Source organism: Agelaius phoeniceus, chromosome 8 (genome assembly GCF_051311805.1).
Source record: "Agelaius phoeniceus isolate bAgePho1 chromosome 8, bAgePho1.hap1, whole genome shotgun sequence".
NCBI lineage: Eukaryota > Metazoa > Chordata > Aves > Passeriformes > Icteridae > Agelaius > Agelaius phoeniceus.
The window spans coordinates 11,882,963-11,899,236 of record NC_135272.1 but is presented as its reverse complement, the minus strand read 5'-3'; the positions used below and the strand labels follow the sequence as shown (position 1 = coordinate 11,899,236).

The window sequence follows — 16,274 nt, the reverse complement described above, 5'->3', positions numbered from 1 at the left end:
CCTTTTGTTGCTTTTTGGCTATAGTGACTAATGGCTTCTATCTTCATGAATGTAGATGTCTTTATCTGGGAGAAATCAATTAAATTCTCAAGTACTTCTGTGTCAAAACCTGAAACCAATTTGTTACATATTAATTTTTTCTTTTCATTTAGTTGTCACCTAAGTAAGCTCTCTTTGTGTTTATGGGGAATTTAACTCCAGGAGACATTCTCAGAGCAGATCATCAAAGCAAGTAGTCTCACTAATTTTTTGGAAGTTTTTTTCTCCTAGGGACATTTTGTAATATCTTCTGAGGGAAAGCTGATTTTTTAACCTTGATATTTTAGCCTGTAATCAGAAACTGCACAAACTTTGATCTGTTCCTTCCTTTATAAACACATGGGTATATGTCCAGAAATAAATAAATAAATGCACAATTTTTATAGGTGCAAGGTGCTTTACATCTGATGTCTCAGTGGCAAAGCAGCAGATTCCAATAGTGTATTTATTGAGGTAATGACTATCTGAATAAGCCACCACAATTCTTACTCAAGCTCTTGCCTGCTTTTTCTCTCAGGTTTTAATTAGTAAAATCAGTCAGGATTGAAATACCTTTTGAAGTGTGGGTTTGGTGTTATGTATGTTACACACACACTTCCCAGGGCATTTGGAACTGAAATTCAGATTAATTTAAGTTGTAATTCCTAGGGAGAGCTGCAATTCCTTGAAGTCTTGAGAACCATGATACACAGCAACAGCGCTGCAGAGAAGTTTTACATCTTTTAAGAATAAACCCAAAATAGTCCCATTATTGCAGTCTAACATACACTGTCAAATAGTTTATCTAACAGTTATTTTACAATTGATTTTTTACCCAAAGCAGGATTTTGAAGCTGCACTGGCGTGCAGATGATGAGCCATTTTCAATACCAGAGTTATTTAGAAATGTGTGGGTGTCACATTCTTAGCATTTGACTAATACCTCAGCTCCTCTCCCTTAGTGCTGTGCTGTCATTGCTACAGAGAACCAGCTCTGTTCTTAGTTTTTCTGGAGCTGCAGGAAGTTGGACACAGGGACTGTTGAATGGAAATCACACTCATTTTAATGTACCCTTTCTAACATCTGGTTTCATCAGAGGGTATTAAAGTGAAATGCTTAGAGAAGGGGGAAGCAAGGAGTCTCAGTGAGCCCATGTGATTGGGGAGCTTCCTCAGATGCCCTCAAACTCCTCTTTTTCTCAAATTCTCCAAACAATCTGTATGCTGTGAGCACTTGTAAGACCCTCCGAACTGTTCTACCCTCTCATGGATTTCCAGAGCCCTTCCTTTCCCTTTTTTCCTGGGACCAGGTTATCCTTTCTCTTCAATGTTTATGAGTTTCTGGCATGGTTGGGTAGGCTGAACCTCCATCCTCTGTTCTTGTGATTTTGCTTCTTTGATGAAATTCTCATCAAGGGTATGCAGGTAACTTCTAATCACAGGGAAACAATGTTGCCAACTCTTAACAATTGTACTGTGAGGCTCACAGTACTTGACTTTTTTTTCTTGTCTCTTTTTCAGAGTCATTGTCTGTGGGGAAAAAAAAAAAACACCTAAAATTTCCCTTTAAAAAATTACAAACTTCTGGCTTTTGTGATTTCAGAGAAACGACAGCAAAGGGCAAATATTTAAATGCTAAAGATCAGAATGGCAATGCCCAAAATTTGTTCTGCTTAAATTAAAAAAAAAAAAAAGAAAATTTGATTTATGATTTTGAATTCTTGGGGTTGGTAATACTAGAGAACCTCTGTTCACTGAGAGCAAGGACTTGGGGGGCTCTTTGGCCCAGTCCTGACCTCTTTCCATGTCCATGTCTTGGGGAAGAGATGGTTGGCAAAGCACAAGAGCCTGACTGAACATGTAGGGCAGATGTGCCTTTGCTTGTGCACCTGTCATTTCATTAGAAATAATTGTCTTTTACCAAAACCCATGAAATTACACTCATTGTCTTACAGAGCAGATTCAAGCCTTTTGGTCAGGATCAAATTATTTCTTTCCTTTACTTTGTCTGCAGCTTTTATATGATCAGTGGGGATCATTCCATCCAGATAAAATTGTGATTAAGAGCTTTGAAATTCCTAAGAATTTGTCTTGGGTAAATCAAGCCCAGACTGATAGGCATCAGCCAATCTGGAAATAGTTTGTGCTAACCAGTTACTTTCCTATATGATGTCTGAAAATGAAAATGAATCTGTCTGCCCCTGGCCCTGGAGACAGGGCTGAGCATAAGATGAAACCATGAAGGGGAAATATCAAGAGCCTAAAATTCACTTTGAAGAAAATGCTGAGCTTTTATTTGTAGCTGGTATCTGATAAGAAGCTGGCAGTTGGCCAAATGAGGAATACACTAAAAGGTCAAGAGTTATTCTTGATTCTCAGCAATTGTTTTCATTTGTTCCAATCTGGTGCTCCCAAAAGAAAGCACATTTTGAACGTGATGGAAAGGTTGATTTGGGTTCTGTTGTGCCTGTCATGATTGTGTTACCTGAAGGCACAGGGGAAGGTGATGTGGGGGTTTTGTGACAGAGCTTCCCACCAGGTCAGCATTCAGTGGGCTCAAGGCAGCAAATAGAAATGTGGAGTGGCTCAGACAGTTGTGTTAGTGCCACCTTCCAAAGCACTGTTGGGTGAGACATTTTGGTCAGAATGAAACAGAGATTATGGATGTAGGGCTTCTGAAAAAGTCAGTATGTTAATAGATGGGATTGTGGGAAACCTGACTTCAGAGTTTGATGTCCTGGGGTTTGGATGAAGGTGGATGAGCGGGGCTCTCACTAGAGGTTGGTGGTACCTTAGTTCTCCTGAATTTTTCCCATTTAACCAAGTATCTCTTAGTAGACATCACTATCATGAGTTGTTGCCTTCTAATTTTATTTTCATTCTTTTTTAAAATTTATTTTTAAATTGGTTTTATGTGCCTGAGAGTTGTGTGCTGGTTATTCTCATACCTGTTTGACAGAGAAAATGCTGCTGACACTTGTGCTGCTGTAGGGATATAGACACACATAAAACTGTGCTATGATCCCAAATTTTCTTCAAAAAAAGCCTTACAGAACCAAATCCAGATGCTCATCAAGGAGAATAGTCCCACTGACATTTTAGTTGGTTAATTCAGTATTCACGGTACTTGGCTGAAAATTCTAATAAATCCCAGCTTCTGAATTCATTGTGCACAAGGTGTTGAAGTGTGTGTCTGTGTAAGGCATGTCCAGCCTTAGCTCTGTTATTAACTTTATTTTTGTGTCTTTTTTCCAAACAGATGCCAGAGGAGCAGGCATTCTGTGTATTTGTGAAAATAATGTATGACTATGGCTTGAGGGACCTCTACAGAAATAACTTTGAAGATCTCCATTGCAAATTTTTCCAACTGGAGAAGTTAATGCAGGTGGGGCCAGAGTAACCAATTCTCCTTCAATTTGTTTCATAAATGGAAACACTGGCATGAAGAAGAGATGAATGCTTTGCTTCCAAAAGCTATTGGGCAATAAAACCCCCTCTCCTTTTAGAGGTGGGGTAAAGCAAAGTTTAATAGCTGAATTCAAGCATCTTGAGTCAGATTTGTTTCTAGTTTCTTTTGTCTCTGATACACCACTTCTGCAGCTAATCTTTGTATCCAAGCAGGTATTTGCCTTTTCCCCCCTCTCTGTTTCTGATGTTGCTTAGAGAGAATATCTCTGTGCTATTGAGGCCAGTGTACCCTTTGGACTGCCTCCATCATTGGCCTGCTTCCCATGAATTATGTGGGTGTGAAGAGGTCAGGCAAATCAGGACATCCTGATGCTTATGAAATACCAATCAAGTGTGGACCACTGGGCAGGTTTTATTGTCTCTTCCAAGCCTCTGCTCTTTTTTCAGCTGGAATTATTTCATCAAGCAGTTCAGCACAACTGAAGGGGCTGCAAATGTTAGACATTGTTGTTGTGACTAACAAGGAATTACTGAGAGTTCATTAAGCCCTGCCCTCCTGTTGGCAATGGGAAAAGCTGCTTGCTGAAGTCAACTCTCACAGATAACCACAGGTACCTCTGTGGATATACTGAAAGCAAACAGAAGAGACTATTGCCAATTTAATGGCATTTTTTCAGATGTCAAATTGTGCATATTTCATACTTGATGGAGTGGAATTGCATACTAATTAATGTGACACCTCAGCATATGGGCTTCTCAATATTTACTTATGTCCACAAAGATTTTTGTCAACAAACAAAACAGATTTTATTAACAAATATACTCTTAACAAAGATACTTTACTAAAGTGACCCTGTCATCACTGTTCAGTAGGATTTTCAGTGCTTATTTTGTGTTGTTTGTATGTGCTCCTAGTTACAGAAATGGTCTGCTGGAGTTGTGTGCTCTGTTGCTTTCCAGCTCTGCAGAGTGGCCTGGTTCCTGCAGCCACTGTTTTTGTGGCAGAAGCATTTATAGCAAGACACAGCAAAGAAATAACTTTAAAATATACAGCATGACATAGATTTTACAACTGCTTTGCCTTTCAACTGTTGAAGATTCTGTAATTTCTCAGTATAGTCTCAGTATATTCTTTGATACTGTGATAGAATCCACTGTGGATCTCTTACTAAAAACTGTAACCATGGGCACTGAAATTTATCAAGAAACATCTTCACTGCTCAAAAGAAGCCAGGCTTTCACTTTGTTGTGGTTTTGGATATTTAGCAACCCTGGTCCTTACTGCAAGTGTGGATGAAGAACTCAAACTAATGAGTAACACTGAAACATTTGTTTTTTTCCTTTATTGCAGGAGCAGTTACCAGACTTGCACAGCCATTTCTCAGACCTCAATTTGGAAGCTCACATGTATGCATCCCAGTGGTTTCTCACTCTTTTTACTGCCAAGTTTCCACTCTGCATGGTCTTCCACATCATTGACTTACTACTTTGTGAGGTAAAGAAATATTGAATCAGAAATTCCTTCCTCCAGTCCATCAATGTTTCTTCTTGTTTTATTTTGTTTTGTTGAAGTCCTTTACTGTTTAATTATAAATAGTGTGTAGTTATGTAGAAACCGTGGTTATATGGAGCAGAAGATGTTCAGTGAAACACTGGTTTGGTTTTAAAATTAGAACTGTGGATTGCCTCATTTTTTTGCTGAGGGGTCTAATCAGGAATATCTGATGCACACATCTGTTTTTTGTTTAATTTGTTAAATGATTATTCAGAGTTAGGAATTGTCATTTCTTGAAAAGACCTAGTAAGGAAAGCTCTCCAAGTGGCCTGGCTCAGAGTGTCCACAGACAGAAATGATGGCCTGGTACTACACAAAGAGTGAGAAGGGCCAAACACAACTGCAGGAAGCTCCTTCCTTTTGGTTCTTATCCCTGCTCTTCCAACTAGGAATGGCCTACTCCAGATACAAAATGCTGTGTGTGCTGTAGATATATCTGAACTTTCTTCTGAAAGCCAGTCAGAATTGGTTGATAATCTGGAATATTTATTTTGATAAAAAACCAGTCCTTCCTTCAGTAAATGGGAAGTCTATGGCATTAATCTTGCTTTTAAACCTGTCACTGATTTCCTCTACAATTTCAAGGGGTCACAAACATGAGAATGAATAGACAGATAAAATATTTGATAATTTTAAATGGTGAAGGCTTCACTAGTATGAAACACTGTTGACTGTAGCTCATTTTGTTAGTTTTTATTGTGAAATATTTTCTCTGAGAATCTTCAGGCTTGCTGCAGGTGCCTTGGTAGGATTCAGTCCTTGAGACTTTTCTTATTCTGCATATTGGTGCTCAGTTATCAAAGCAAGGTAGGGTAGTATTGGCAATGTTTATCTCAGTGTGTCTGAAGCAATTATGGTGGAAAAGAAGGTGAAAATCCAAGGGGAAAGTAAGAGAGTGCAGTGTTAGAACGTGCTGGGGAAAGGGAAACTTGTCAGTGTTTGTGGAGGGTCATCATGCACAGCTAAAGGAGCCTCTTTTACTACAGCCAAAAATAAACCAGAAAGAGCAAGAAAAGTTATTTCAGGTGAGAAAATACATGCAGACATCTTGGGAAAGAGTGGGGCAGTGGTGGCAGACAATGTCCTGAGGCACCAGTGTGGGCTATCAGAAAAATGCTCCTCAGAGGCAGGAGTCAACCACTCTCAAGTAACAGGCAGGTCTGAGAATTTGTGGGAGTGACATAGATTAAAGTCATATTACAATAAAAATCTATAAAAAGTTGCCCCTCATTGTCGACAGCAAGTCAGTTCTGTAGGTGTATGGCCACAGGCAGAGCCAGGAAAAAGCCATTCCTTGACAGAGGACTGAAGTTGTTTGTCCAGTCAGCCTCTAGAAGGAATTATGGGGGAAATCAAAACATTTTTTTCTGCATTAAATTGTTCCTTACTCTATCTCTGAACAACCAGCATGCTGGTAATTCTGGCAACTGGAAGGAGAAAAAACAGTGGCAGCTGCTAACACTGAAACGTATTCTGCAGAAAAAATCCCCAGAAAAGCAAGCAGCCTTTGAAGTGAATTGTCTTAAGTTTTTAGAAACAAGCTTCCAGCCTTTTCCTTAATTTGTCATAGATACAGATGAATTTTAAGTACCCTTCAAGTTCCTGACTTGTGTTTTCCCCACATCCTTGGTAACAAAATGTTGACATTCTATGCAACTCTTATAGGAAAGAAAAAATTAGGGGAAGAAAACCATTTGAAACCATTGCTGCTAACTAATAATTTTAAGGGAGCCACTCTGGTTGCCTTGAAAATATTTGAATTATGGGCGAACAATTTGTGTCTTGGAATAGCTGATCTCTAGAGGTCCCTTCCAACCCCAACCATTCAGTGATTCCATGTCAAGCAAGACTTTTAGTATTGGCTTGGGTTTTTGATTTTTGATTGTGGCTGGAAGAGTGAAATTGATCCTTTCAGATGCTGTTTTCAATCCAGAGAGGAGAAATACCTGGGAAGTGCTGTAATTTCCCAGCTGACCAGGGAGGCACATTTCCTTCCCCTGCCTGCACAGAGGCACAAGCTGAGGCTGGAGCTCCTGGGCAGAAGCAGAACTGAAAAAGGAGCTGAAGTTATGATGGGAATTAAGTTTTATGGAGGAATTTTTAAAATCTCTTCAAAATGAGTGTCATTCCAGTCAAGGTCTTCTCATCGTTCTCACATGAAATATTGCTTCAGAGCAGTTTGATTTGCACAAATTTGGGATTGGCCAGAGCTTCTGTGTGACTGAGTTAATTTTATTCTGTTGTCTCCCTAGCATGTTTTTTTAAATTATTATTATTATTATCACTTAAGTTGTAACCAGGCTGTTGAAGATAAGAATAAGCTCTTCAAATTGCTTCAATTTGCAGTGGTGTTAGAATATTACCTGAGTAGTTCTAGGGCAGAATCTGTCACCCATCCCCACACAGAACTGAAATATTTTTGAATTTTTTTTCTTCCCTGTGACAGAAGCTTGAGGAGAATTTTGGGCTTCAGGCAGGTAGACCACCACAGTGCCTGGTCCATCTTACAAGGCTCAGCTGCTTGTAATAAAAACACAAACCTTTTGATCCAGGGGAAAGTTTTAATGTGATTACAGCAAACTGTATGGGTTGGAGCCTGGAGATCTTTCTATAAGGCTCCTTTTAGCTGCCTGTTGCAGCTGTTTCATTTGTCTTTTCCCCTTTGCTATTTCTGTTTGCATTGAAGAACAGTTTTGTTGATGAAAAGCAGAGTTGTATTTTGGATTTGTCAGTCTTATCTGTCAATATGACATGATGTTATTGAACACTTCTCGAGCCTGCTCTGTTTCGCTGTCTCTTTTTGTTCTATTTTAAATTATTTATTTAAAGTCATGCTCAGAAATAGCAATTCATTTAGGTAAAGCTCTTGTCACTCAGAGCTGTCCTCAGTGCAACAGCTGCACCTCGGCTGTGCTACAGAATATCAAAGAGTTGACATTTCACTTCATTTTGTGGTTTAAACTATTCAATTTAAAATGAAAATGTTTGTTTAAAAAACACTAAATAAATGACCTTCAGTAGGCTCTTAGAAGAGAAAAACAGCCCAAACCAGTTGGCAGATAATCTGTAAGCGTTTTCAAAATTGTCATGATTTTTTTTTCTGCTTAAAAAAGAAATTTCTTTAACCTTTTGTGATGTATACAGTTCTGTCAAAACTAAAGGAAGTGCAGAGCTCAAGCTGTCATTCCATTATTAGCTGAGAAATTTGAAACACTATGGGCAACCTCCATTTTAGGTTGATCTAGCTATTTTTGTGTGCATTTTTGGGGGATATAAAATACTTAAGGACAGTACTTCTCTCCTTCTAGTCAATATGCAAAAACCTCTCCTGCATGCTGCCCTTCCTGGGCTGGCACAGACAGCTGTTTATTTTAGTGTCATAATACATAATTTGACTACTAAGCTGCCATTCTGACTGGGTCATAGCTGGATACAAAAGGATGCAGCTAATTATCAGTTTTGAGTATGAAATTATTTAATATTTATTAATATAGCTAAGAGCAAAGAAGGAAAAGTGCCTTTCACAGGGCCACAGAGCACAGTGCAAGAAAGCTAGGATACCATCACTCCTTGGCCTTTATTTATCAACTGCTCCTTTCAGAATATTGTGTAAAACATTTTTTATAATCGATTTTGAGAAATTGTCTGTTACAACGAAGGCTGATAGGTGTCTTTAAAAATCATGTAAAATGTGAACACCGTGGTGCTGTTAAGTGAGTACTTACTGATAGCTAAAACCTGGCAGCACATTGTGGAGATTTGCTTATTTGGGAGCTCTCCTTCCTAATGAAACATTGAAAATCAGAGCAGAATCCCAAGTATTGACGCTGAGGAGTTGATTTCTGTCTTGTGTGTGTCTTGCTGGGGATGGATGTGCCAGGAGACGCCGTCTGGTAGCGCTCAGGGCTGGCCGAGGAGGAGGGACCATCACAGCCTGCTATTTTTTATCTGTCACTGTCACAGTCTTCTGTGATGCCTTCAACAGAGCTGAGAAAGAACAGATGAACATTTCAATTTATTAAACTTCCTCAGGAATTGAGTCAAGAACAAGCCCACTTCCTCTGTAAATCTGCGCTGAGATGAAATGGGAATTAAATAGAAGACTGTGCACAGTTGTTTACCTTTTGTGGATCTATAGGGGAAGAAAAATTGAACTTTTTAAACTTATTTGTATTGCCATGTTTTCTACATTTGTTAACCCTTCCAGTCATGAATATTTTAAGAAATCATACAAAACGTAAGAAGGGACTTGCTAGAAATAAAATCTCTTATGGTAACAGCATATTAAAAGCTGGGCTTAAATTCTAAGCAGGCATAGATCTGTGCTGGAGCTGTCTGTGTTATTTCAGTACTATTTACCAGAGTGAAGTCAATGCCATACATGTTAGGTGGAAAAGGCCAGGAGCTGTCTGTTTGTGTTCCTTTTAGGAATACAGACAAATAAATGTTGGCATTTAGGCTGTGTCCTTCCTCCTGCCCATTCCCTTTGCATCAGGCCTGCTGGAGAGCTGAGTCTTGCTGAAGCCCTTATCAGCCACTGCTATTTCATGTAAAGAGACTGGGAAGGATTTCTTTCCCAGACTGCTATAATTAGCTTTTAATTAATTTAGAAGGAGGAGAATAGGTTTTCTCAGACTCCAGATGGATGACTGGAATTTGAATGTGGGTGTCCAGTGGTAATGCTGGCTTGCTGCACTCAAGGATCTGTTGACATGTCAACCATCATGATCATTTCTGTTGCAGAAGTGGGAGGTCTGCAATGGAGATAACCTCAGGTTTCCTAGACCCTGATGTTTGGCTTTTATGTTGTTAGATGAGTTATTAAATCCAAAGGAGAAGTAATTTTAGCCTAATTCATGTGATGATCTACAGCTGTAATCCACTGTGGGGGCTTTTCAGCACTAGAACAGAAATTAAGATAAAAAGAAAAAAAGAAGGGTGTAGGATTTGATTGTGTGTGTGCTGCATGAGGAACTTCTTAAAGCTTTTGGATGTGTGTGTGTGTGTTAAAAACATTCTGATTATAATGATAAACAATTTTAAGTTCTTTTCAAAGTGAAGGTTACAAGTAGTTAAGGTGCTTGCATGTAAAATTCAGTCAACAGCAGAAATGCTGGAGGTGTGCAATACCATGTTCTGTATTGCCATGGGGACTGGGGACACAAAATGTTCTAACAGAATTTATCATAATTCAGGCTTGGACCAAGGAGAAGAGTGTTCTAATAGAGAATGCAGTCTGAGAGGTTCTAGGAGAGGGCTTGGCATAACCCTTGACTCAAGGATGTCCAGCTGTTCCTTTGAGCATCCATAATTTATGTATCTTCCAGTCACAGTGCTGCTTGTTCATCCCCAAAATAACAAGGCTGATGATGAACACTCAGCATGAGCAAAGGAAAAACAGTCTCCCAAGAGTCTGCACTCCAAGATAGAACTTAGGAGAACAGAAGGTACCTTTTGGGTGATGTTGATAAATTTTGTGGTCCTAAATGTTAAGACTGCTTCTTAGAAATGTTCTAAGATCTAGGTGAAAATGATGAGTGACTGGTTTGAATGACTTTGTTTGGGCCTTAGAGGGGTGACATGTCTAATGCCATGTTCACACTGTGGCTCTGGATTACTTTCCCCATTGCTCATGAAATATTTTAGCCACCTGCTAGTTGATGTTCACTTGGTTGTTTTTTCTAGGAATACAGTAAATTTCCATAATGCTTACTTAACACTAGTGCCATCTGCTGTATTGGAATAGCAGCATATCCTAAACAGTCTTGGCAAGCTTCAAAAACACTTTAGAAATAACTGAAGGAAAGTATCATAAATGAGAGAGTGATATTCCATGAGCAAATCCAGGAAGCTGAGCTAATTTGGGAAGTGTTTTTAAAGAAGAGGGTAGTGCAGTCTGCCTGTGCTGAAACACTTTCTGTTGCTTTGTGCTTGGAATCTGAGGCTGTTACGGATTTTCTGAATATGTAAAATGAACTTTGCATTTGATTCATCATTGGAAAGGGAAGGCCAGTGTCAGGGTTCAGAGAGACAAGAGCTAGGGCTGTGTCATGGCAGGGAAAGGGAGAGGATGAGGAATAACACTGGGAAGAAGATCAGAGGCAGTGTAGGGGGGCAGATGTTCATTTAGTGTGGGCATGGACTTTTCTTTGTGGTGTGTGAGCACAGGTAGGGGGGGAACAAGGCACAGCTCTCTGTCAAGATATGTTCTAAACCCCTCACCTTGTCTGCTCTCATGAAAACTGGGATCTGGAAGATTCCTCCTCCTTGAGCACATCCAACAGCCATTCCCTGTTTCCATCCCAGAGCTGGAGGACCTGTGTTAAATAAAGAGATGAGACCTCTTTTTCTCTCCTTGTGTGTGATAGCACCCTTGGTGCCCACTGGGGATTGAGGCCCCCTTGTTTGTCTTTGTATTAATCAGTTTTGGAAAAGGGACAGAAATGTCTAAAACCCCTGTAATTTAAAGCTTTACAAAGCAGAAAAGCAGAGTTAGTGTCTGGCTTGGTTGACAAATGCTGCTAGCCCATAAGCAGTTGCTGGTGAATTAGTAATGTATCACTGCAGAAATACCTCATACAAGGGAGCAGTTTGATATGTGGAAAAGACTTCAAATTCTGTGGCTGTAAATTTTTATTCTTTGCAAACAGCCACAGAAGGTGGAGAGGAGAAAATGTTAATCTTACAGTAGCCTCTACCTTCATTCAGCCATAGCAACACCTCAGCAGCAAATGACATGAAAACCACACAAAACGTGCAAATATTCACTGCTAAATCCCATTTATTTCTCTAAAAGCATCCAAACAAACAAAACTTATGTGAAATCATACTAATACAGGTTCATGATTGCCTGGTATTTATTGTGTGCTGGTTTATGCTGCAAAATACAGAAAAGTGACACTAATCAACACAGAATCCCCTGGTGCTGTTTCTGCCATCTCCCTGGTACCTGCTTCTCTAATAGTTCAATCAACTGGTATTTATTGGCTGTGTGTATTTTTCCTGGAATCATAGATCAGGGGGAGATTTCTGGGTTTTCTCCTTCCCTGTGTGGCAGAATTTCAGGCTGTGTATGTAAATGGAGTCACTGGGGGAAGCCCAATCTGAGAACTCCACTGTAGTCACACATCAGCAGTGAGATCTCTTTGTAATTTGCTTTTTGTTTGATCTTTTCCTGTACTAAGAAAGCTGTATCTGTTGTTTACACAGAACCTGCTAATTGGTGTTGTGCCTTATTTGAACAAGTTTTAACCTTTTTTTCCTTGAGTCATCTTGTCATTGAGCTAGAATAAATGTACAAGCTACACAAACAGCCTAAAAGATGTTAATTAACGTGCATGCCCCTGCAGAGCATGTTCCAAGACTGCCCTGCTTACAAAGGGAACTTTGAGCTTCAGACCATATATTCATCTTGTCAACCAAACAAAGATGTTTGTGACATTCCTAAAGTTTACTGTGTGTTCTCAACATATTAGAGTTGCCAAGTAATTGTTTTGTTGGAACCCATCCAAAACATAAATAGAATTTTAATTCTCCTTTAGAGTCTGTAACCCCAATTACCCTCTGCAGCTCCCTTGAAAGACTGTGCAACTGAACACATAATTATGAAACACTTTGGAATTATGAAGCAATGTCAAGTTAACTTCAGTTGAATAGCTAGTCTCTCTTTAAAGAAAGGAAAATTCAGTTATTAGAAAGCTGGAAGAGGTTCACATCATGTCACTGAGACTTCTCAGTCCTTAAGGAGGTGATTATTTGACTCTTTTATCTGTCTTTTTACCTGGTGCTGAACTTTATTTTATCAGTACCTTCACTGTTTCCTTTTACATGTCATGCATATCTAGGGGAAAAACACAGATAAGGGCATTGATGAATTAAATTTCCTTTTTCTAAAAAAAGATATTCACTTCCTTTTTTTGGTGAAGGTGGTGCCAAGGGTATCACTGTGTAACCAGAGAAAGGTCTGTCAGGGGGTCTGGGTTGGAGAGATGCTAATATTGAATAGAGCCTATCTTCTCTTGAGGCTTCTATCACTAAACAGAAGCTTTAAAACAGGAGAGAAATTCTAAAGTCACCCCCAGTGCAAATGTTGTTCAGAAGTACACAACTAAATTGTTTACCCTCACTCAGCTCTGTGCTTGGCTGTTGAATTTTACTCATAGCAAATATTGGTTTGCTGCCCCTTGACTTCCTTTTTCTCTGGCCTCTGGGCAGATTTGCTGGGTCAGATGAATAAATCTGTCCCTCCTCCCTTCAGCAGGAAGCCACAGGCAGCCTTTCTGTCACAGAGGTCTCACTGAATGCAAACTGGGTCCTACAGAATAGCATCTTTACCAGTCTCAGTTTGTTCTTTGTTCCCAGCCTAATTTTCAGGCCTTTTCAAAAGTCATCTTGTTTCAGAGTGCAGAGGGACTCAAAGGGAGGACTCCTCAAAGAGGCTTCTATCTGCAGGAGGAATCTTGGCTTTGGAGGGAGCTAAGAACTGGGAAAATCTCTCACTAGACTGGAGTTAACATCTTAAGATTTCCATTTACTTTCAGCTAGTCTGAATTTTAGTGCACATGAGTAATTTCATTTTTACAGTCTCATGAGAGAGTTTCACTGGTTGCCCATGAGAACATTTCCTCCAGTGGTGGCTGGAAATTACAGGAATTCCCTTCCCTTCCCTTCCCTTCCCTTCCCTTCCCTTCCCTTCCCTTCCCTTCCCTTCCCTTCCCTTCCCTTCCCTTCCCTTCCCTTCCCTTCCCTTCCCTTCCCTTCCCTTCCCTTCCCTTCCCTTCCCTTCCCTTCCCTTCCCTTCCCTTCCCTTCCCTTCCCTTCCCTTCCCTTCCCTCTTTCATTTTTCTGACTTGGGTTTGTTCCTTCTCCAAAACTCCTGAGTTTCATGATCTCTCTTAAAGTTCTCAAGGCCTCTACACAAACTTCAGAAGGTCCTTAAATAACACCTAATTCTGTGACAGGACATGATGACAAGCCCTTCACCATCCCTGTGCTGTTACAAGTTCTTGTTTATAAGTGTATAATTTTACTCTTGGCTGTTCTTTGTTAAAAATAGCATTAAGGTAATTATGAACAACTTTCACACATGCAAATCTTTTAAATCTCAAGATGAGATCTGCATGGTATTATAGTCCTGTGGTTTGAAAGGGGCAGTGACCATTCTGGACACAAAGCAAATTAAAAAAAACACCAAAAAACCCAACCCCCCCCCCCCCCCCCCCCCCAAAAAAAAAAACCCACCAAAACAAACACCAAAACCAACCAAAAAAAAAAAAAAAACCAACAAAAAACAACAAAAAGAACCCCCACCCCAGATATGAGATATAAACCATTCCCAAGACATACAGCATTTATTTCAAAATGCCTAGTTAAGCATATGACCTTTGGTTTTAAAAAGTAATTTTCAAAAGCTCACTTCATATGGGCTCCCTTCTCTTTCCCCCTCATGGTTGATTTGTATGGACTTCCATGTTTCCATTATCAAACTGCTGGGGAGATATTGCTACCAATGATTTATATGTCTGGTGCACTTTGGTATTTTTGGTATTTCTTCTAAAATAGCTGAAGAAGCTTAAGCTGAAGCTTATAAATCACTGTGTGGTAAATTAAGTAGGGTTTTAAATAAGAGATTGTGACAAAATGAGCTGAGCCTTCTTTTTCTTAATCATCTTCATTAAACTTGGCTGTGGAAGAAGAGTCTTGCATGAATTAGGACAAATATCTGCAGCAGGCAGATCAGTGGTTATCCAGTGTGCTGTTCAAACGTGGGGTGAGTTTTTTTACTGGTTTGAAATGTGGAACATCCAGCTCCAGTCCACCCAGCTGTTGGCTGAACTGGCCCTGCAAGTCCCCAGTGGGCAGCAGGAAACTGCAGCAATTGCTGCCTCAGCTGCAAATGCTGCGTTGATTCAGGACTTCCCGCTGCCTTGGAGGGAAGAGGAGGCTGCAGGTGTTTTTCTGGTGCTGAGAGTAGCAGAATGCTGCTCAGGATAGTTGGATGGGGATATTTTAAGTCCTTGGATGTTCTGATTTTAGAGGGCTTGAGCCTTGATCAAGTTACCTCTAGTAACAGGAGCAGGTCTGTGAGCTGCCCCTTGCCTGGTGGAGCTTGAAAAAGAGATGGGGATTCTCAAGGCAGGTAGAAACCTATTTCTGCTGCAGTTGCTGTCCATGTGAGGAGTGATGGTATAAGAGGAGTACCAGGAGAGAGTTTATTCATTTGAATTCAGGAACAGCATTAGTTTCAGGCAGATCAGAAAAAAAAAAAAGTTTAGAAAATAAATGTGAACGAGTGTACATTTATTTATGGTTGTGCCAGAAAATACACAGAGCACTGATTCCTCAGTAGTCCTGATGCCTTGAGAAGGCTGAGCTAGAAAAGAGGCTGGACAGAGTTAAAGAATAAAGTAGAGATTTATTAAAGGCCTCAATGGATCCACCTTGGGCAGCACAAGAGCCCAGCCAGGGCTGCACCCAAGATGAACCAGAATGGTCACAAAATGCACAAGCGCTCACAGGGTCTCTCATTTTTATAAGTTCTGCTCCATTTGCATCTTGCAGTTCATTGTCCACTTAACAGCTTTAGGTTATGAAGTCCCATCCTACTTGTTTTCCTCTCTTCAGTCCATGTTGTTTGTGCTCTTGGGCTGAGATTTGGATCATTTGTCCTTGGTCCCCAGCTAGGGAAGGAATTGTTTTGTCTCCCTACTCTCTGAAGAGAGCTCAGCATCCCCTCATATGAAGCTCAGACCCACACACTAAAGCAGCACAGAATCTGGAAAACATAAAAGCTCAAACCTGAGGCATCAGTCCAGCTATTAGATACAGTAATCTTACTCATACCATAACAAAATCTGATCAGTTTGCTAAGAATAAAATGCAGTGTTTGTGATAGCTTGCTGATATTCCTCCCATCTACAGATAGTGTGTTTGTCAGTCCTCTCTGCTAGAAGGTAAAAGTTTTGAATGGCATAACTGTGTGGAATTAACTCTTCACATTAATATTTGAAATAAACCTGATAGTACTATGAACTTTACTGCTGCTGGAGCTCTGGTACTATCAGTGTCATGACTGAAAGTCGCAACTGGACTTCTATTTTTCTACATTTCTCAATTAAAAAGAATTACATAAAGCCAAACAACTTGAAATAATTGTTATCCCATTTGGAAGAAGGGTTTCCTAGTGCTGAAGCAAGATTCAGTCCTGCTGCAATTGTGACCTCTAGTGGGAAAAACCAGTTTGTTATCAATGGTAATGCAGTGAATTGCAAAGTAATTGAGTGTTGCAATATTC

At 39.9% G+C, this 16,274-nt stretch overlaps 1 protein-coding gene across 9 annotated transcripts in view; it reads left to right on the top strand.

The window, feature by feature from the left end:
* Nucleotides 1-16,274, top strand: part of RABGAP1L (RAB GTPase activating protein 1 like) — a 234,162-nt gene that overhangs the window by 138,120 nt on the left and 79,768 nt on the right. For all 9 annotated transcript variants that reach the window (XM_054638113.2, XM_077182014.1, XM_077182016.1 and 6 more), the window contains 2 exons: nucleotides 3,278-3,403; nucleotides 4,778-4,921. In XM_054638113.2, coding sequence (XP_054494088.2) covers nucleotides 3,278-3,403; nucleotides 4,778-4,921 — 270 coding nt within the window. The remainder of the gene's footprint in view (nucleotides 1-3,277; nucleotides 3,404-4,777; nucleotides 4,922-16,274) is intronic.